Below are 23243 nucleotides of genomic sequence, written 5' to 3'. Positions count from 1 at the left end.
TATTTACAACCTATTTCAGTTTACCCCTCCTATCAGGTATTATCTGTCCCTCAAGCCACTGAAGTTGTATTAGTGACAGTTATTTTAAATCAATATATCATCTCCAAAGTGTACTTGGACTATTAAGTAGGCGAGAGAACTAAAGGAATATCTGTAAATATTATAAGACAAAACCCTCTTTGCGGGAGAATGACTATTGGTATAGAAACATTAGTTTGTTGTTCTCTTTATACTCAGGATATTTAGTAGATAATTTTGGAATGATGAAGGTGAGTATAAATGTATCCCAGTGTCCAAAAGTATTCCACTGTCCAAAAGCAGTAGTTAATAATGAAAGGATATGTGGCTTGACTAAATGCTGTGGTGTTTTACCATCTCTGTATTATTTATGAAAAAAATGATTACTATCTCGCAGTGATTCAGAGTGGGTTCGTCATTTGCTGAACATGTCTTTAGACCACGCTGACCATTTGTCCGTGTTCCTTATATGTTGCCAAGCTCCTTTGTGAACCCTCCACTGAGCTCCAATTGGGACAGTACTTCAGTGTGAACCAGTGGGTCTGGTCCTCACAGCTGTGATGTGACTTGTTGATATGAAAACAAAATGGATTCAAATTACAGTAAGGTGGCAACATGGATACAAAACTGGCACGTACTAGGAATGCAGGCATGCATGCTATTCACTATTGTTATGGATTTCCTTGATTTACAGTAAGAAAAATAAGAGGGTCATTTGGTAAGATGTATCCATTGTTGCCAGTGTCAGAATTTAAGAGTTAAGCAAGTACTCACCCTCAATGTCCAGCATTTTCTAGGCTGCTTTACTTTATAAGTGAGTATTCATTTCTCATAGTTGATCAGAAAATGCAGTATTACCTGCAAATAAAAAGAAACATATTACTGTAACTAGGAATATTATCTAAAGAATGATGGTCATTTTAGACAGAGTATAAAATGGAACTTCCTAACCTTTGTGCTAATCAACATCTACCCATCTACAGTGACAGTTTCTTTCTTTCTTTTTTTTTTTGTGTGTGTGGTACTGGGGATCAAACTCAGGTCCTTGTGCTTGCGAGGCAAGCCACCAAACCACTGAGCTAAATCCCCGGCCCTAACAATTGTTTCTCAAAGATAGCATCAACTGTGCTAGACAGTTTTTCATTGCTGTGACAAGATACCTGAGAAAATCAGCTGAAAGGAGGAAAATGTTTATTTTGGATCTTGGTTTCAGATGCTTCAGCCCGTGGTTACTAGACCGTATTGCTTTTCCTTGAGGTGAAGTAGACCCTGTGGGTGGGGAGTGTGTGATGGAACAAAGCCGCTCATCTTGTGATAGCCAGTAAGTGGAGAGCCAGCCTTCAAGGGCACAGCCCCAGGACCTACTTCCTCCAGTCAGGCCCCACCTGCTGGATTCCCACTGCCTACCAATACCCCATGAAATTATGAACCCATCCTTGGTGCCTCGCACCTTTCGAAGGCCTCGTCCCTGAACACTAATGCCTTGGAGACCAGACTTCTGGCATAGAAGCACTGGGTGGACATTTCAGAACTCAAATGTAGCAACAAGCAACATGATATCTGGTAATTCCAGTTCGTTTCACCTAAGATTCAGGAATCCTGATAAAGCCAGAGTTGAGGGGAGTGGGTGGGCAAGTCTTGAAGTGGTGACAGTTGCTGTGTACAGATACTCCAGGAGTAATGAAAGCCTGTGGTGAGAGCTCTTGTCAGTGGGTTCCTAGTTTTAAAACCATTTTTCTCTTTGCAAGTAACAATTAGAAAAAGAAAATATGGATTGTTCATGCCTCTGTGATCAAATTAGGATATTCTTCATTACTTATTATTGATGCTATGATTATATAGCTACAAAAGAGAAATTAAAATTGTATACTCATTACTATGCTAACATAAAAACATTTTACTATATGAAGACAAAATTACATTTTCAAATGTCACAGGAAATATAAAGAACTGAAGTCTGTGTACATTATCAATATTAAAATATTTACTGAAGATAAAGGCTTTGGGTTCCTAATGTATAAAATACATTTACTTTTAAATTATGAATGCATTTAAAAAATATAATATTTTGTGATTGAAACTATTCACCATGAATAAATTTAAATACCTCCAGCATTTTTAGAATTTCTGAAATTTGTATATTAGAGAAAGAAGACTTTAAAAAAACCTGAAGTCACTTATCTTGTTTTGGAGTGTGTCCCTCTAAAACTTGGGAAAGACACTTCAGTGTACTCAGTTCTATGCCAAAGATAGATGCGGATAGCTGTGAACAATTAGAAAATTCTAACAGAAGAGCCTGCCAAATATGCTTGTCCAAAAGATAACCTCTTGAAATGATTGTGTGCAGCGTAGCCTAACATTTTTAAGTAATAAGTTATTTGGTCTGATATCGTTACTGCTGTAGCAATTAGGCCACGGCCTTTATTCATGAAATGAATGATGCACTGTGCTTGGACACTCAAAATGAACATGCTGAATATAATATTTGACAAGACCAGTATGCTTTACTCAGCTTATAACTGAGCCATATTTTCCCCAGTACCAGAAATCAAACTCAGGACCTTGTGCTTGCTAAGCAGGCATGGCACTGCTGAGATACATCCCCAGCCCTTAAAACTCAGCTATTTTAATAAAAATGAGTAACTCATATTCTAAGTGATTAAAACAAGAGGGAGATGTTTTGTTCTTGACAGAGCTACAAACAATTCCTAAACAGCCTCTGTACCCTCAGTGGATGCTCACACAGAAAGTGAGCACTGTTCCCCTTTGCTCAGGGGGGTTTCAAATTCATGGATTAATACTGCTGAGACAAAAGGCACAGATGTCTGGTAAACTACAAAAGAAAACTAAGTACGCCAGAGTTAATGTGTAAGTTTTTAGGCACTTGAAATCGTTTTTCAGAAGAGAATTACAAAAACACACCTGTTATCAGCCCATGAAGAGTGGGAAACTGTTGTGCTGTGCTCAGCACGTGCTTGCAGAGTTGTTCCAGGCAGCCTGGCCACAAATGGCGGAATGTTGAGACTCGCAAGGATCAACTCAGCATGTCACTGCTGAAAGTGTCATGGCCGCCATTTGTATAATTCATACACCAAAAATCAACGCCTAGTCAAAAACTCCTCTCTCACCTTCTTAGAGTGGAAAGGTTTGGGCTTGGGATGTAGCTCAGTGGTTCTGCCGCCTGCCTCCTTGTAAGCGCAAGGTCCTGAGTTTGATCCCTGGTACAAAAAAAAAAAAAGGAGAGTTTATGTCAAACACCTAGCTTTCTGTAAATTAATCTTTCTCTTTTAAAATTTTGTGTTTTAAGTAATTTTCACATAGGTGTTTCACTGCCTCCCCCCGCAAAATCTTCTGATGGTAGCTCAGGCTGTTCTTATGTCCCTTTCTGTGAGAGGTCTACTACCCTTTCCCTGAGGGCTTACTAGAGTGGGTCCTGCCCATGAAGAATCCTGGCACAATACAAAGAAGATAGAAATGTAGGAGATCCTATTTACTTAATTCATCATGCCAATAGTAATATAAAGGAAGCATTCCATCCCTAGCTCAGTGTAGGGTGATATTAAATAAACTAACGGCAGAATACACCATAACGTAGTACATTTTCCTTTCTTTTAGTAGCACAATCCCATCTTCATTTTTCATGTTCCTGTGTTTCTAATCCTCTGTATGTCATGATTAGAAACTGGGGAATTATCAGGAGGCAATGAAAGAATAAAACTGGATATACCATCATTATTTACAATTTAGAGCTACCTGTCCTCAAAAATTTTTGCAAGCATTTTTAGTTTTGGCCTTGAGATTTTAGGCACACTTGCCATGCAAAAAGTTAACCATCAACCACACACACACATAAAATGTCTAAATATATCAGGATCCACTTAACATCTTGTCTGCAAGATTGTCATTTGGACCATTTTCTCTGGACAGTGTTAATGAATGAGAAGCAACCAAATTAACAAAATTGCAAAATAACAGACAAATGGTCAAGGCAACATATTTCAGGCTAGAAATACAAGTTGTTATAAGGTAGGCTTATTTGATAAATAGACATGTTTGGGGAAGTGAGAGGGTCTGATTAAAAGAACAAAAATAATATTGAATTCCAGAGTCCCTGGTAGCTTTGGAGGGGATCCAGTATAAATTTCCCAGTTCGATAGTGGATCTAGTGATCTTTCACGCACGTCACTGGATGCCTACACTCAGTGACCAGACACGTCCTCAAAGCATTTGTGGTCTATGTGAATGAGGTCTGTCCTCCTTTCCTTCCCTTGGCTCATCCATTGTAGAACTCCAGATGGGGAGAGGGTGATGTGTAACATTGACTTAGATGAAGTCCTTCATCAAAACCAGAGTGGTGTTTCCTTTCCAATCTGTTGATTCCTTGGTTGTGCCAGTAGGAGGTGCTCTTGCCATGTTCTACCCACAGGCTTGCTCTCCTACTTTGCGAAAGCACTCCGTTCATTCCACGAGTGTATTAGCCCTTTCCATGTGCCTGAGACGTTTGCCTTAAGGAAGTCCGCGATTAATTCATCTTCATGAAAATCAGTGCCTGTGAGTTTGTCCTTTATTTTTACGCTGCATCATCTCATTTCAATCCCTACATGTTACAGTATAGACTTGAGAGTATATAGAAAACCGGACCCATGTGTTAATCTTGGTTCTACTGTACACTAGCCTTGGGTCCGTTTTAACCTTTCACTTCCTCCTGGCTGTTTGGAGGATTAAGTTAAAACCTAAATGAGCATGCCTGATGTGTCTAATTATATGTTTAATAAACAATTTTCCAATTCTTAAGTTTATTACAATGAACTTGATATATGGTGAATTTTGCAAGTTGTCTTGTTGAAACATTGTTTATAGTTTCCCTAATTTTTGATAATGTTGCAATTATAAGCATTGCTAAACACTTTTAACTCTTCAATCACTGTTAGAAAGTCAGTTATCACTCTAAGGTACCTTCTGTCTTTGTTTTTCATTAGCTGTCAAAAATAAACAAATGCTTCATGGTGAAATTCACATGCTAGAAGGGTTTACTTCCTGCATTTCACATTTTAATAATCTGGATAATCATTTTATCAATATAACAGACTTTTATGAAGCCCATCAACTTTTTATTGTATATATTTTTCAGAACTGTTGGCCAAAATACTAAATTTAGAACTGAAATTTTCCAGCCATATGCTGGATCACTTACTTTTGAGTCATTTGTGTAATTATAATAGTGGCTATAAGTTTTCTGCTTTTCTGAAAAATAAGACTACTTGAGTCAGACAAAGATTAGTCTGAATTATAAACCACATGTCCATCTTATGATTTATTTTTATTCTTTGTTCTGCAAGCTGTATCCATAGCAATACTTGTCCTCTTAAAGATGGCCCATTTTCAAGGAGATGACTAAAATTGAAAATTTCTAGAAAGCACAGTGGTTGTGATCGAATGCTTTTAATTTTGATGAGATCCTCCTGGATAATTGAGTCCAAATTGAGAACTTTTGAGAACACATTAAAATCTATATAAATCTGCCTTTGGATGACTGTCTGTTTTAAAGCTGTGGACTCTAGTCAATGTCAGGTTTGGGAGTCTGTAGAGGATTTAGCAACTGTAATTTAGTGGCACCATGAGAGCCAAGAGACCAGGTCACTTGTGATATGTCATGAATTAACAGAGTTATTTTGATCTTAGCTTTTGAGTTCTTAGTGAATCTTACTTTGATTCAGCAGGTGTATTACTTCTTTGGGAGACCCTGTGGTAGACCTTGGTGGGGATTAGGAACTGGTTTTTATGTTCGTACAAGTGATGACTAACTAATTATTCATCAATAATTAGTGGCTATCTAATTATGACCATATTGCTAAGGTCAAGAACAGGGTACAAGATTCATTAAAGAAAATTTGACTGGTATTCCTCTAGAATGGGGTGATTTAGCTGAGACAGCAAAGATAAGAAAAAGTTGGAAATGCATTTTAAAATGAGGAAATACCATGTTCCGTGCCTGGAGAGCTTTTCCAGAAGGGCTGGAAGAAATCAAATGAGACTGGGAAACAGAGAGCAAGGGGACCTTTCAGAAGACATGAGGTTATAATGTGTTAGATGGAAACTGGATCATTAGGAACTTAGGGGCCAGGTAAAGAAATATAGAAACTCTTTAAGAAGAAGAATCATATACTCTGATACAAACTTATAAAGGTTACACTGGTATCTGTGAGAAACAAGATTTTGCAGAAAGGAATGAAAGTGGAGAAGAGTTTGGCAAGTTCAGTGGATGCTGGTGTGTTTTGGGACTTCAGCAGTGGCAGGGGAGTGAAGTGAGAAGCTTCTAAAATTTCTTATGTCTGGCTTGTTCTGTGTTTGTACCAGAATACAAAAGTACCAAAAATTTAATTAAATAACACTTCAGTACAATCACGTCCTCATCCGCTGCTCTGCACAGTGCTTATGGAGACCTGCATCCTCTTTCTTCTGGATGTCTGTCGCAACAAAGAGAGCAAGTCTGTCTGTGTCACGCCCAGGAAGTCACTTTTTGTTCAGAGGAGCCCATGCGTGACCTACTTGGAAATGCAGGGCATGTGACATTTAGGGCCAGAAAGGGCAGAGATCCATGTGTTTGTTACTTTTAAGTCCCTCTTAATTCCTGGCATTGATATCTCCACGTTACGGGTATCAATAAATATGTGTTGAATAAATGACCAGTTATATCGTACAGGAGACATGTAAGTGCTCAGATGACACGGAAAGTTGCATGAAGAGGATGTGTCTGCCTTTAGTCCCGAGGTGAGTCGGCAGCTGTGTTTTTGGAGAAGAGGCATAGTTGGAAGGGCACTGAAGGGAAAGCTGATCCCCATGCACAGTAAGAGGCGTGACTGAGACAGAATGGGGTGAGCTGGTGAGGTTACAGGTGGGGCAGACGCACAGACCTTGCTAAAGGTGGGTGAATAGGGAGTAAATCAGAGTGTATTGTGTGGGATGAGTTGAGAGAGTATTTCCAGAGACATCCATTAAAATTTGGTTCAATATGCAATAGTGAAGTTTATAAACACCGATAGTAGAAAAGAAGCATAAAAGCCAAGAAATTAGAAAGTTTAGAAATTCAGCTTGCAGGGCTGGGGAATTTAGCTCAGGGGTTCCGCTGCCTGTCTGTCAAGTTCAAGGACCCAAGTTCGATCCCCGGTACCAAAAAATAAAAAAAATAAAACAAATCAGCTTGGAATGGCTGTGTTCCCCTCTTCTTCTCTGGCCTTTCCGAGCTATAATCCTCCCTACATAGCTTCCGGAATTATAACCTCCCAGCAGTCCTGTCTTCTAACCCTGCCTCTTGTTTTCTACTACTAATCTGTGGAGGCTCCTGCTTGCTGGATGAATAAAATGAAGTAAAAACTACTGGTTGTGACCTTCAAGCCAGTGTCTGGACCTGTTCACCGCCACGTTACATTTCTTGCTGCCCACTATTTACTTGTCTGTGTACAGCTGTCTGTTGGTATCTGAGGGGTGTCAATTCTAGGACCCTGCCAAACATCTCGGGATGCTCAAATTTCTTAGCTAAAACAGAGAATTTGCATATCACCTATGCACATTTTTACATATACTTTGTGACTTCTAGATTACTTACAACACCTACGACAATGTAAGTACTATACAAAGGGTTACAGTGTATTATTGAAGAAAGAGTGATAATATGACAAGAAAAAGGTCTGTATGCTTTTGATACAGAAGCAACCGTCATAGGCCTAATTAAATATTATATGATCCTCCATTGGTGGATCCCACAGATGCAGGGCACCAACTGTCTGTATGGGTAGGAATCAACATCTTCCTAATAATTTGTGATTGTGCTGTGTTCCTGTCTTCTCAGGAATGACCTATTTATTTCTGCTAACCAAACATTGTCATTGCTAAAGATTCATTTCCAGCGTGAAATCTTTTTCCAACTAAAGTGAATTTTTCTGGACTTTCCTTTCCTCATCTGCAAAATGGCACGAGCCGAGGGAGCACGAGTGGGGATTCTAACCAAACAAACATTGGTTTCTTGCAGGAAGACTGAGAAGGGGAAGCAGGAGTCCCCTTGGTCCACACCCATTACCAAGATCCCTGTCATATTGGACCATGGACCTCTTCTCAGGGATGCTGAAAGTGTGTGTCCTGCTTTGGGACTCTTAGATGAAAATGCACACAGAAACCTATGGATGTGGGATATAGGAAGTGTAAGACCATGCGCAGTCTGAGACCAGAAGAGGGAGCGATGCGGTCAGCTGTGGGGTTGGGGTGCAGCCTTGACGAGTTTCCATGACATTTGGAGAACAGCAGAGATTATGAGGAAAGTTCCTGCAGGGAATGGCTTGGTGTCTTTGGGATTCCGAGCCTACTTCAGTGCAAAGTACAGGTGGGAGCTCCATAAATGGTTTGCAGATGAATCCTGTGACCCCTAAAAGACATCTACTTGTCACACAATTTCTGTAACTGATATAAAGGGAAAACTATCTAAATAAAAAAAAAAAGACCTTACTTGCTGTTACAAGATATGAATGAGTTTGAAACTGGTGTTGAAAACTAGCCAAGGCTATTCAGTGCAAAGTGTTAAAACTCCAATTTGAGGCTCAATCACCAGAGGCATTAACTATGTCAAGGTGACATGTTAGTGGGATGAAGAGGAGATCATCTGGCTGTCCCTGCTGTGGACTAGGTGGAGCAGGCAGCACAGGTGCATATCCAAAGTTTGGGGCATCTGTCTGCCTGGTAGTGTTCTTTGGATACCAAGAGGGAACCTTTGGATCTTCCACTTATTATAGGAGATCAGTCTTGTCCCAAATGAAAACATTCACTGTTTTAAATCCTACCCAAAGTTCTCACATCTCTGGAGCCTTTTGAGAGAAAGAAACCAATCCAAACAGAGCACATAAACTAATCTATAAACGTATGAATCTTTGTTTCTTCTTCTTTTCCTCTGCCTATTTATACTGCAATATTAATAAATGCAGCATTTTAATGAGCTTTGACTGAATTATCTTCAGAGAGTTGGTGCAGGGTTTTTCCTCCGAGATGCATAACTGAAGTTCTCAGTTTCTGGAGGGCAGTTTCTTCCTCATTAGCTGGGACAGCTTGGAGTAGGAAGGCTCAGGAGGCGGGGAGCCACAGCAGGAGGCCACCTGTGCTTCCACTCTACCCTGCCGTGGGGTAACCACAGGGCTTTCATTGAAAGTGTCAGGCGGGTTCCCCAGAGCAAGAGCTGATGGCACGTCACGATGGTGCCTCCAGAGGAGCAGCGCTGACACCTACTAATAGTCTGACAAACGGTTAAGTAGCTGCCGGTGCTCATGTTGAGGCATCAAGGGTGCCGTGCCTGAGCACACGTTCTCCTCACTTGCTCAGTCGGCGAAGAGGAAACGTGTTCTACGTGGGTTCATTTGGCCCCAGGTGCACACCCTGCAAAACACATTGCCAGAGTAACCCATGCTGAAATAGGCATGACCCCTTTTAGATAGATGTGGGTGGGTTTTTATATGACTTGAATTTTGACTGCCTGACATTTTAAACCTATTTTATGTTTCAGATGCTTCTCACAGTATGTCTTACAGAAGAGACAGGAGACCAGTTTCCTTCACAGGAGGGGAAAAGCCCGTCCTCCTTTCTTGAGCCCTGCTAAGTCAGCTATGGTTGCTTGGCCAGGCAGAGATTCTTAGGAGGCCTCTCATCTTCATCAAGCCAGGGGAAGCAGCCCCAGTCAGGGATCAGGAACAGGTTCATGGGGCCAGGATTCTGGGGAAGTGGAGGCCACACCAGGCTTTTTCGAGGATGTTATAGTGGCTGAGCTTCTTGTGCATATGCACTCTGTTTGGCAGTGATTTTTCAAGTCAACTTTTGCAGGGATTCTGAGACCCATTTGTTACTATTTTAATATTTTGATATTATTTAATTATGAATCAATTATTTTGATTAACTCCTTTAGGAAGAAACTAGAGATGAGCTGCATTAGGACAAGGACCTTTCCCATTGTTTGAAAATGAGAACTCTGACTTGTGAGTTTGTGTCCACCCCTTGCTCACTGTCTGGTGGTTCCTGTGATAATGGCCTTGATTTAAAAGCTTTATCCGGGCCCCTAAGTGTCAGGGCCATGAGTCAGTGGAATGCAGTCTCTTGTGCAGCACACACTCTCACCCATGTGTCTGTTCTTTGTTGTCTCCTTTACTTTAATTTTTTAAAATGTCATCCTCATGCAGATCCCCGCATATATTGGCTTCTTTGTCTATGTGTGGTACCTCGAAGCTCCTGGTTATTGTGTGGTTTAGATGTAAGCTCAGTGACCTGTATGGTGAGCCACTAGGTCAAGAGGCAGGAGTGCTCCCTGCATTAGGCCCAGACCCAGGACTCCTTGGCCATTTGTTAAAGAGACATCTGTCCTCCTGCCCCCAATTAATTTAGCACACTCTGCTTTGTAAAGTGCCAGTGCGCTGCAGAAGCAGGCAATGTGTTAATGTCCTGTGGACATTACAGAGTCGTTCATTCTTGCCCTGGCAGCCCCAATTCAAGATCCCTCTAGCAAACCTAACCAGAGGGAAGGGAATTTTTTACTCACTAACTCACTGAGTTTAACTTGGGTTATGAGATTCTTTGTTATTTTGTCTATGTATTTTAGAGAATGTAGGAAATAGGGTGGAAAAAAGAAGAGTTAGGGTAGGAGAAGTAAGGAATTGACTCAATTTTTTGAATTAAAAATTAGACCTCTGACTTACTCGATTGTATTACAATTGTAGGCTTCATAGCAACAAAACCCTAGTCCATGTAGTCTCCATACAAACTGAGTGCACTGGATCATGTGTGCTGGTGACTGTACACACAGAAAAAAACTTTTAATGCCTAAAGGACATTTTTATACTTTTCTGCACTTCACCTCACAGCTGTGTAGAAGCTTATCGGTTTTTGTAGGCCTCCAATTATTGAAGAATAAAGATCCCCATTAATAAGACAGAAAGCTTAAGAAGGGACCAGAGATGAGCTGCATTTCTTTTTGGTTTTTGTTTTAATCCACATATAACGATAGTGTCATAATCTGTGATGTTTTGATATTAAATCTTAGCATTTACCATATTTATGAAGTCACAAATTTATAATTTCTTTATAGTGAGAACATTCAAAATCCTTTCTTCTTGCCATTTTGAATTACTCAATACATTTCTTGTTAGCCGTCGTCAACCTACTGTGCAATAGAAAACCAGAACGTATTCCTCAGATGGTAACTTTGTACCTGTCGGCCAGTGTCTCCCTTCTTCCTCTCCCCTGGGCCCTCCACGGCTTCTGGTAGCTGCTACACTGCTCTCAGCTTGCGTGTGAACAGTTTAGATTCCGCCTATGAGCAGGATGGTGAGGTATTTGTCTCTCTGTGCCTGACTTCTTTAACTTCACGTTAAACTTCGTGTTTAACTTCATGTCAGGTTCATCTGTGTTGTTGAAGATGACAAGAGCCCATCTTTTCTTCCGAGCTGAATGTGGTTCCCTGACGTGTATGCCATGTTTTCTTTCTCCACTCATCCATTCCTGGACGTTTAGGTGGACTGCCTGTCCTGGCTGTGGTTAATAGTGCTACAATAACAACGGGAGTGCAGATATTTCTCCAACATCCTGATTTCATCATTCATACTTCAGATGTGCAGCTTACAGTGGGATTGCTGAATCATACAAGATTCATTGTTTACTGTTTCAAGAAAACTCTATTGGGGCCAGGGATTTAGCTCAGTGGTTCCAGTGCCTGCCTCACAAGCATAAGGACCCGAGTTTGATCCCCAGTACCGAAACAAAGGAAACTCTGTTGTTTTCTATAATGATTGTACAGCACAAGTCTATACTCGCACTAACACTGAATGCAAGTTCCCCTTTCTCCTCATCCGTCCCTCCATTTATTACCTCTTGATTTCCGGAAAGCAACCATCCTAACAGGTGTGAGATGATGGTGCTCAGTGACTTTTGCTTGCATTTCCCTGATATTTCCCTGTGAATATTTTTTCACATCCTTACTGACTGTTTGTATGTATCTTCTTTTGAAAAATGTTTTTTCAGGTCTTTTATTCATTTCAAAAATTAGGTGATGATCATGATGATGCTAAAAACTCTTGTTATTGTTATTGTTATCATTATTCTTATTTTACCCTCGAGTACATTTTAAAAATGAAGAAGTGAACACTCACAGGCTGAACTAGTAATCCCTCCTGTGATACCTGTGTGATTATTGGCTTCCATTTATATCTGGTCAAGGTAGGGGGCTGCATACTAGCCCCAGTCCATTAAGATAGTAAAGGTCCAATATCTGTAGGTCCCAGCTACCTCCTGATTCCCACATAGAATCTCCATAGACCTTGCTGCAAAAGGAGTCTCAGTTTCATCTTTCAGCAAACACACGTTTATTGGTGTAAAAGTGCGTGGCTTTTGTTCACTTTGCTTTTCAACCTTTTGAGAGTCATTCGTCTTTACCAATATTTGTATTCTGTTTCCAGGGAAGAGTGATCCTTTTTGTTTGTTGGAGTTAGGCAATGACCGACTTCAGACACACACCATTTACAAAAACCTCAACCCTGAATGGAACAAAGTTTTTACCTTGTAAGTGTTTTGGCTTCTGGATTATAGAGGGAGCAGCTTTAACTTAGAGACCAATTATCTCTGATAACTTTGGGGCAGGCTGGGGCCCTTGAGTGGAACTTTCTGTCCATTTTTATGTGCAAAGAGTGAATTTTATTGTTTTTCCCTTCTGAAAGCCTTTTATCCTTTCATAGAGTATGATGTTAATAATAGAAGAGATTTTTTGCAACTGCAAGGGAGAGTTATAGGAGAGATTGGTAAAGGAGCTCTTTCAGTGACTAACTCTGTGGGCAGGTGAAAACATCCACGTATCTAGGACAATTCATTCCGAGTTTAAGGAAAGTTACAAATGGAGCCCTGCCTTAAATACAAGGAGCGTATGTATTAGAACATTAGTCTGATGCCTGGAGGCTTGTATTCTGCTGGCCTTTTGAGAAGAACAGCTTATCTGTGAATTCTTGAAGACTCCTGAAGGTTCCTTGTGCTTCAGTTTCTCTGAGTGGCCCACTCCATACCTAAATGCCAAGTTTGGGCATTTACATTCCCTGGTTTGCTTTATATTTAGCACCTGAAAATCAAGGGGAGGCCCTTGTTGAATTTGGGTGAAGTGCTAGTATGTCACGCCCCAGAAGCTGAATAATTGCTTGGTCTGTGCTTAAAAGTGAAAAGCCAAATATGTTTCTGGTGGAGTGGATGGCAGTAGTAGGAGGTTCTCAAGGAACCGTGCAAAACAGAGTAACTACACTAAACCAATCTGCCAATTTTGAGATGTAGAAGTCTCTTCATTTCTGAACAAGTTGGTGATGGCTATCTATTTTTCAGTGTTGCTGGTATATGGCTTCCGGTCAATATTAAAAAAATTCTAAATATGCATGGGATTTTTTTTTTTTTTGCTGTACCAGGGATCAAACTCAGGACTTGCACTTGCCATCCAGGTGCATCCCCAGGCTTAGAGGCTTTTTGTGTATTTCAGCAAATATTACTTTTTCCACCTTTCTTCACAAGAGAATTCTTTGTTAATTTAAATAAAATGTTATTTTTACTTTTATGATTTAGTAGCTACTTTGAAATTACTTTTCTCTCATCCTCCTCATTCTTTTCCCTCTTTTTCCTCTTTTAACCTGTTTCTTTCATGGTCCCACCCTTGAGTACCTGTATGTAACATAGTGAAAAAGTTGACTTTTTTTTTTTTAAAATGTGGATGTCTGAATCTGCTCTGATGGAAGGTTTGGGAATACAGTCAATTTGATTTAATTTTTGGAATTTAATTAAATGGTAGTTTTATACTCTGAGGACACAGACTTAATTAGTGAAACAGTGTTTTCAGATCTGCACGGAACAGACTTCACATGTGCGTTTTTTATGTATAATTCCTGATATTTCTTGTTTCAGTCCCATTAAAGACATCCATGACATTTTGGAAGTGACAGTGTTTGACGAAGATGGAGATAAACCACCCGATTTTCTTGGAAAAGTCGCCATTCCCTTGCTGTCTGTAAGTTCCTTTTGTTAGTCAACAACTCGTGAATCATTTTACAATTGAAGACTTTCTATGGTCTATCGTTACTTTCTGTTAGACTGGGAGGGAAAAAAAAATTCCTAGCTGTAGCTGAAAACTACTGTTTTACTCCTTATCCTTATATTTCACATATTAAGAAACATGTTTTTATGTCAATCCAGTATTGATTTAATCAACCAAAATGTTTTGACCAGTTTTTCAATTCACAATCAGGCTTCCTTTTCAGCTTAAGTTGGAGACTTCAATTTGATTTCAAGGAATGTAGAAGTGTAATTGATTTTTGCTTTTATTAATGAAAAACACACATGCATTTCTTTATGTCCTCTTTCTGTACATTTCTTCAAAGATCAGTTGTTGGCAATTGCACTTTTGCTCTCCATTCTACTAAAGGCCATATTTCCAAAAGTTTCATGCCTTTTGAATAGTAATGTTTGTTTTCAGTCCCAGAAAGGATTTTTGGAAGACAGCAAGAGGCCTGTCTTGGAGAAAGAAAAGTGTGTTATAGTGTAGTTAAAAGATAATGCAGGGTCAGCTAGGGAAAAAAAGAATGAAAAAATAGTTTGTGCCGTGTGAAAGAAAAATCATCAAAGCACGTAAAGAAGAGCAAAGGGTGAAAGCTGGAGAGCGATTCCCCTGTTAATGTGCTCTAGAAGAAAGAATTTGGTTTTTCATCCAGCCATAAATACAGTGTGCCCTAGAATCGTTATGATTTCATCAGCTAGTGAGACTTTATTTCTTCCTAAAGATGTATTTTTGCAAATCTCTTTGTATATTTTTGTGGATGGAGCACTCTGTAATTTCACCACACGATGAGTCTAACTTACAAAGTGTTTACAGAGCGGGGAGTGCTGCACCTCTTAATATCTCTTCATCTGTTTTTGATCGCTTGGTTAATTTCTCCCCGAGTTCTCATATCCCTGATGCTACTCCAAGTGCCTGCGTGGAGCATCTGCTCCCTGATACAGCCGGCTCCTGCCAAATGCTCCGAGCCATCGGTGGCAGGCTGCGGGGCTGCAGAGAGGAGATGGTAATTCGGGATTTCCCCCCTTTTTTATTACAACGTTGTCAGTTATTCCTGGAAGAATATGTGTAACAGGAATATGAGCCACACTTTCAAGTTGTCTAAAGGGACCCCAGAAAACCTTTCCTTTACAATTCAATTTAGCTTTCCTCCCTCCTCTCCTCTGTCTGTCTTGCTCTGTGTCTCTATCTCTGTCTCTCTGTCTCTTTTACATTTATAAATAAATCTTAGTAGCATATTTTGTTTCTTGCTGGAACACACTTGGGATTTTTTGAAAACCCCTCTCTGTTTTTGCTTATAAAAGTTTTGCCTGTTTGGCACTTTTATAATACCAACAATTGACATAGTACAGTACTTGCTTTTTCTCTCCTTCTCTCTGCTTGGCAGAGCTAACAAAATCACCACCAGCTAAGTTAGGGCACCTCGTCTTTAGCACTGTTACCATTCTGGAGCCAGGACATTCTTTGTTACATGGTCCTTTCCTGCGCATTTCAGGATGTCTAAAAGCCCCCTTGTCTTCTCTGTACCAGAAGACAGCAGCACCTGCCACCCCTGCTACTGTGACAATTTAAGATGTCCACAGACACTGCCAAAAGTCCTTAACAGAGGGGAAATCACTCCTCCTGGCAAACTGTTGACTCAAATGAATACATTTTTCAAAATATCCTTCCAAATGCAAGGCGGAATGTTTTGGGAAAGACGTAATTTCAACATGCACAGCTTTCCACCCCGGTCAGTTTTCATGTCAGTGGGGTAAGGCTGCTCCAAAGTCTGGAAATCATTCATTTAACTCACCGACTTTCAATCCAGTGCCACTGTGTGCCAAGCACTAGTTTAAGTAACAATATTCTAACCCCAGGGACACTCCCTCCTCATTGGAATTTATATTGTGGTTTCGAGACGCATGGAAGATGACACATAAAACAAAGCAGTATGTTAGATGGTGACCGTGTAGGTTGGGCAGAGGCCCTGAGAATACAATATAGAAGAGGACAATTTTCCATGGCTGGCCAGTGAAGGCCTCCCAGCAAGCGGACAGCTGAGTGTCACTCACACAGGAGAGAGAGTCAGCGATGTGGCGATCTGGGGAAACGTCGAGGCAGGAAATCTTCAAGTTCAGAAGCTCTCAGACTGTCAAATTCCCAAAAGGTCTGGGCAGCCAGTGTTGATGGAATGGAGTGAGCAGGTGAAGAAGGACAGACGTGGATTGGAATGGGGCAAGCAGGAGAGAATCGTGAAAGACTTAGAAAGGTGAAGTTTGAAGAATTTTGGCTTTATCTTTGTGCAGAAGCACTGGGTTTTGTTTTACATTGCTTTTCCCTAACAAAAATGGGCTATGGTACATCAAGGAATACATCCATTGTGAAAGACCTCTGCCGTGGAAAGTACATGGCCTGTGTTCTTGAGGATTTCTGGTGCCCTGGAAAAGTGCACTGAATAGGATGCTTCGGCTGCTGGTGTTCACTGTGTGGATTTCTTGACTCAGGAGTTGAGAAACAAATTGAACCGCATATCGGATCTACATGCATTCTGCTTAGCATTTGAGGTCCCCGTGCAACAAGCCTCTCCAGCCTTAATGACCTGCACGTCATGCTTAGATATAAATATTATCTTATTGTTTTAAATTTGTCTGAGCACATGTTTGCGGAATGTAGCGGTCACATCCATCCTGGGAGGTCGGTAGATATGCGTGACACATCTTAATTATTTTTACTAAGCCTTCCCCTCCCCTCTTTTCTGCTTTTTAATCTCTTGGTATAAATATGACTTTAAGATGGTTATAACCTTCATTATAATTGGCAAGCTGCCAGCCCATTGATTATTTCATTAATTGTCACGGACTTCTAAGTTGTGGTTTAGAGTAGATGTTTTAAAATCTACTTATTTAGATCAAGAGGCAGAGCCGCTGAATGCTCAAGCACGGTGCCGTGTACCCAATATGTTGTCATCGATTCCCTAGTAATTTAATGAGGCTTTATTATGTTGATTTACAAAATAGGAAACTGAGGCACAGAATAGCTCCTGTTGCTGGTAAGTAACAGAAGCAGGATTTTAATTTGGGCCGTCTTTTATCAGAGGCCGAGCACCTAAGAGTTTGCTAGGTTGCCACAGTGAGTTCCATTAAGTGAATATCCTGCTGGAAACAAGGATAAGATTCGGTTCTGAGTTCCTGCTGGTGTGCAGGAGAAACACAAACTGAAGAGTTACAAACTTTGGTGGGAATCACCCAAGGTCTAAAACAGCAAGTGCCACACACAGGAGAGGACAAACGCAATGAGAAAGTGGGTTGGGTTTAAGATTTTAAGAAGCAAGGAGCTGGAACTGGGTCAGAAAGGAGGAGGATGTCTGTCTGCCACACTCAGGAGTGAACTGGATAGGGTCCGTGCAAGCAGAGAGAAAAGTGTGAGCCGAAAAGCAGGGGTGCAGGGGGAAAAACCACGTTCTGGAGTAAGGAGTATTTGGGTGCCTGGAGCTCAGGTTGAGCGTGGAGGTGGAGGAGGAGGACAGAAGGCAGCTGTGGGAGATTTTCAGCAGGTTGGCGTTTATTGTATAATAGGGAGTCACTTCAGGGTCTAGACCCGGGGATGGGGATATCAGAATATAGTGGGCCCTTGACTTATGAACTCGACTCGTTTCCCAGGGCTGGTTGTAACTAATTCAGTATACCGAGATCTGGATGTTTACCTGGGTACAGACTGTAGATAACAAGGGACAAATGAATCTGCCACTAACCTAATTAACTCAGTTTGTTCATGTGCCAGGCTGGTTGTAATTTGAGGGGCCACTGCAGTTGACCAGGAAGAAACTTTGACTACGGTGTGAAGCAAATCCCCTAAGAATTGGTCAAAATAGAATTAAGCATCAGACCCCGCTTAGAGCCACCCTGTGTGTTCCTTCTGAGAAGGACTTAATTTCTCGGCTGCTGCTGTTTTTAATATAAAAAACAATCATAAGCATTATTACTTTTTTCACAGGACACAGAATGGTATACCATAGCACACAATTTTATATTAAAAATATTTGCAAGTTAACAACAATTGAATGAGAATAGTTTTGTAAGAATGCATTTTCTTTAAGTCATAAATTTGATTTAGATTTTTGGAGACAGTGCAAATTACATTTTAAATGGTCTAAGCACAAAGTATAGAATGTACTTTTAATCTTACTCAGAATGTTAATATTTTAAGTGCATTTAAACCTGTTAAATAAAAAGGCTGTTCTAAATTCACTATATCCTTTTAATCAGGGTTAAAGTGCTAGCGGAATGTTGGCTCATTTAAAATCCACATACTAAAATAACTATATTGATGAGTAGTGGTGAACGGTTCGAGGCATATATGCATCTTTAGATGTACAGCGGGATTAAAAGAATGCAGGCCAGTGAGCTATCTTTCTATCAATTCTCTCTTCAGTTTTCAAAATAGTTGTTTTTAATGATCCTGCAGATATGCAAAGCTCTTTAATCAAATGCCCGTGATTAAGCACTATAGAAAATTGAGATTGAAATGCATTGCAATCTGATGCCTTCTAATATTTGCTCATTTTCATATTGCTCCTCTAATTTTTTAATCAGTAGCATAGTAAATATGCACTGAGAAGCAGTAAGTACATTTCTGAGTTTTAAAATACTTTGGGTGTAGACACTGTCTCCTAGTAATTAGCCAATTCAAAGATATACTTAACATGTCTATCCTCAATTAAGTGATTGTAACTCTGAAAATTAGACTGGATATTTCTCCCGAAGGTCAGTCTCTTTTATTCAGTCATATCGTTGCTTTCTGAATACTCTAATGGATCAATTTAAGAAAACTAAAACTTGATTGAGTGACTCACTCTGCAAAGTAGAGAGAGTGTTTTTACCATTAGTTCCTCATTGCCAAGAAAAATGTCATTTGAGCTGGATGAGGACCTGTATTTTGAGACACACTTGGGTTCTTTTGTGAAAGCCAGTCCAGTGGTCCAAGAACAAGTGATCCTTTGGTCAGAAGTGTGGCCTTTGTGATGCCCTCACAGCCCCCCGGTGACCTCATGTGAGTTCATGTGCATGGTAAGGAGCCGTGCTAAGACAACTTCATTTCAGTGATGGCCAGGCTGACTTTCATTTTCATGTCTAGTTAAGTATTTATTGCACAAGTTTTTCCTGTGATTGTTTTCATCATTGTAATGGACTTACATAATTTGTTTTTTAAATTAATGCTGAAATTTTGGTCATTAAGTGGAATATTATTGATATTTAGTGTTACACCAAGTAATATCAACAAGTAACTTATCTTCAAGTTAAAATATCCCAGAAGTGAGCTGTTGCCAAGTCTTGGTTTTTCCCAGAGCATGGATTTAGTTGGAAAATCCATGAGCATCAAATTGGAGGAGCCACGTGGCTGGGGGTGGGAAGGAAACAGCGATATATATCGCCTTATTTGGTAAAGGCAGGACTTGAATCTCAATGCAGCACAAAAGTGATCATTTTATTACATTTATTGGTACTGTTTAGGTATACAGTACATACAGTTACATTCATCATTGGGATCTTGTACCTTTACGTGATGTATCTTGGTTCTTATTTTTCCCCATTCCCCTGCCCTCCCTTCACCTCCTCCACCCTTCCCTATTCACAAGGAAAAATTATCATTTTTTTTGTTTGTTTGTTTTGGTACTGGGGATTGAACTCAGGTCCTTGAGCTTGCGAGGCAGTTGGCAGAACCACTGAGCTAAATCCCTGGCAAAATGATCATTTTTAATACAAATGTTTATCTAAGCCCCTACTCTTAGCTCAATTTACCTACTGAAATAAAATAAAGATAAAATCAGGCAAATTTCTCATCAGCCTTGGAGCCTAGTGAAAAATGCCTTTCATGTGCTGGAATTCTCATGAAGCATGTAATATGTGGTCTTTCTAGTATTTTGTTAGGACAGACAGGGAGGAGGGGAAGGGAGTGGAAGGAGAACAGAGTAGAGGGTGAGAGGGGAAGAGTAAGAAGAGGGAGAGTCAGGGAGAGGGGAAGAGAGAAAATGCTTCCTGGGTTCCTGTAATGTCTCATAACGAGAAAACTATAACACTAAGTCACACATAATGCATAACAGTAGATGTTGAATGGGTTAAACTTGTTGGTTAAATAGAGAAGCCATTTTCCTATATTGAATTAGAGTAAAAACTATCTGCTGCATCTTTAAGGTATCTGAAACACACTAATATGAAACTAGCTAAGCAAAAATATAGCCATATAAATGTGAATAAGGGGTGTGTCAGAAACTTGATACATGCTACTTTAGGAGTTAAAATACACTGAATTATCCATAAGATTATGAGAAACATGGACCTGCATGCGAATGACTGCTGACCTCATTTAACATATAAAATATAACAAAAATTGCAAAAATTTAGAATAAAAATGTGATGTATATTATTTATCCAGATTTAAGAATTTCAAAAACAAAAGTGAATAAGGATGAAGTGATTCTTAAAGGTCCAAATGTTTAGAGCTCCAAATTACAAAATGTGTTCATAGTAAAGTCTCTACTTGCTGTGTTATAGCTGCTAAATCTCTGGTCATGCCATTCAAAATCTCCTTTCTATGTGTAAGCAATTTTTCAGGTGACTTTGAGGCATATTATGGTGGTAATCCTCAAACTTTAGAGAATAAATAATTGGCTTGGTCTAATACATGTACATTATATACATAAAAATAGAAAATATTTGTTCAAATGCCCATCTAACATGTTCACAGAATGATCTCAGACATTCTCAAGAGATTCCCAAACAGCAGAAATTGTACTGTGGTCAAAGTACTATAAAAAATAGAAACTAATAATTTAAAAGAAACAAATGTCAATGCTTGTGGAGAAAACAGTCCCAAGTAACTTATGTGGATACTAAAGTTGCAATTATAGACCACCTAGAAGTTGACAGATTAAATAATATAGGTGAAAGCCATGGATAAGGCCAAAAGTGTCATTCACAGGAAATTCTAACCTTGCAGGATTTTATGTTTTGTACATAAGGTTTGAAAATCAACTAAGCATCTCACCAAAAGAAACTAAAATTAAGAAAATGAGGAATTGGTAAAGATGAAAATAAGGACTGGTGTTGTAGCTCAGCCGTAGAACATCTCTCTAGGATGATTAAATCTCTGGGTCCAACACTGAAGACAAAGCAAAATAAAAGGAAGAGAGCAATATTATAGAAAACATGTGAGCAGTGGGTTTGTTGAATCTGAATACTAGTGCCACCAAAAAAGAAAAAGAAAGAGAGAAAGAAAAGAAAATAAATGAACAAGCTATTTCCAAGATTAATGAAAAGAGGAGAAATATATTGTGATGGAGGAAACAAGAAGAAAGACGTAGGGTTTCTATGGAGACCACTACTAAACTTTACTGAGGAGTCTGAGAGAAAACAGGTAACTGCTGAAATGCACTTCAAAGAACTTGGATACTATAAAGATGTCAAAGTTTTCCAAATGAATGGTGGCTTTAAAATACAGTTCATGCTTGGAGAAAGGGATAGGTAAATGTCAAAAGGAAATTTATCCTTAAACTAATCTTTTAGAGGAACGTAGATATAAATATACTGAATATACTGCTTAGGGAAATTACTAATTTGGGGAGGATAAGAAAAAATTATCAAATTCTGTTCCTTTCACTATGGAGTCTCAGCTTCCCTGAATAGGAAGACAGATCTAAATTGCTTTATGATTGTTACTTTTCCCCAAACCTTAAGAGACAGGTAATTCTCACAAAATTTAAATTTATTAAGAATATAAAAATTGAAAATTCATCTCCTAAGACTGGAATAAATCATATCGAAAACACAAATTTAATGAAAAGGAAGTTAGATATCTCTCCTAGAATACTAGAAAGCTCTCCTATGTTAGGAACCTGATTGTATAATTTATATCATAGTGACAGGCATGATTGAAACAGCGAATGCTTACGTTAAAAAAAATTACAGTCAAAGACACATTTCCATTAATTCCACTGAAAATACTCCCTCTTTATTTGAAACACACTTATTCCATTGTCCTTGCCATTTTCTGAAGCAGTTCTGGAAGTCCTCTTTCGTTGGTGTCTTTTTCATTAGTCCCTTTTCATTAGTGTCTTCAGTTGTGTTGTGATGGCTGCCTCAGTGTTCTGAATTGATCCCAGACATTCACCTTTCATGGTCATTTTGGCTTTGAGGAAGAGCCAGAAATTGCAGTTTGAGATCTGGTGTATGAAGTAGATGAGGCCATACTGTCGTGTTTTCTGGAGCCTGCCTTTCTGTTGGATGACACTCAACAGCAGCGCTCACAATATTTTTTATCATGCTTCATTAAGACACTCAAAAAACGGGACTTGCAAAACTCCTTCAGTAAGTGGTGGGAACAGTAGGATAAGTGTGTTCAAAGCAAGGACAGTATTTTGAGGAGGAATAATTGAAATATGTCTTTTAGTATAATAATTTAACTTAAATATTCATCATATATTTTCATCACACCTCATATATTAAAAGAGGGGAAAAATCCCAGCAATGTTGCTAGATGTGAATGGGGCACTCGATAAATTTCAACACATATTATTTTGCATTTATTTTTCATGCATTAAATTTATTGGTATGTTTTAGGTATACAATGTGATGATATTTATCATTGGGAATTTGTACCTTAACCTGATATATCTTGGTTCTTATTTTTTTCCCCATTCCTCTGCCCTCCCTTTAACTCTTCCACCCCTCCCTATTTACAAAGACTTTGTTTCTGTTTTTTCCTTGTCTCATATTTATTGCTTTCCCTTCTTTTCCTTTCCCTTACCCATCCTACTTCCCTTCTCATTTGGATATTTTCTTCCTATTTCCACATTAACTATTACACACTTTGATCCTCATTTACACTTTCAGTTTCTCACACCAGAGAAACTATTCCATATTTACACAAGTGTGTTTGGTGGTACTGGGGACTTCATCCTTTGTAGAGAAGTGTTCTGTTGAGCCATTCTCTCTGCCCTCTAAATCCACTCTTGATTATGAAAAAATCGTCCAATATATTAGTAATTAAGTATTTCCTAAAATAATGAATAATATCTTTCAAAAGTTTCTTGACTTCAGGGCCATTGCTGATATTCCATAAAGATAACATAGTAGCTACTGTATAA

The 23243-nt window shown here is 39.3% G+C and overlaps 1 protein-coding gene across 2 annotated transcripts in view; it reads left to right on the top strand.

Moving 5' to 3' along the window:
• Window positions 1–23243, top strand: part of Mctp2 (multiple C2 and transmembrane domain containing 2) — a 177015-nt gene that overhangs the window by 68133 nt on the left and 85639 nt on the right. For both annotated transcript variants that reach the window (XM_010621001.3, XM_010621000.3), the window contains 2 exons: window positions 12498–12600; window positions 13972–14074. In XM_010621001.3, coding sequence (XP_010619303.1) covers window positions 12498–12600; window positions 13972–14074 — 206 coding nt within the window. The remainder of the gene's footprint in view (window positions 1–12497; window positions 12601–13971; window positions 14075–23243) is intronic.

Source organism: Fukomys damarensis, unplaced genomic scaffold, assembly GCF_012274545.1.
Source record: "Fukomys damarensis isolate Sample0158 unplaced genomic scaffold, DMR_v1.0_HiC HiC_scaffold_7, whole genome shotgun sequence".
Classification (NCBI taxonomy): domain Eukaryota; kingdom Metazoa; phylum Chordata; class Mammalia; order Rodentia; family Bathyergidae; genus Fukomys; species Fukomys damarensis.
Note: the sequence above shows the minus strand (reverse complement) of the source record. Positions and strands in the feature narration are given on the sequence as shown.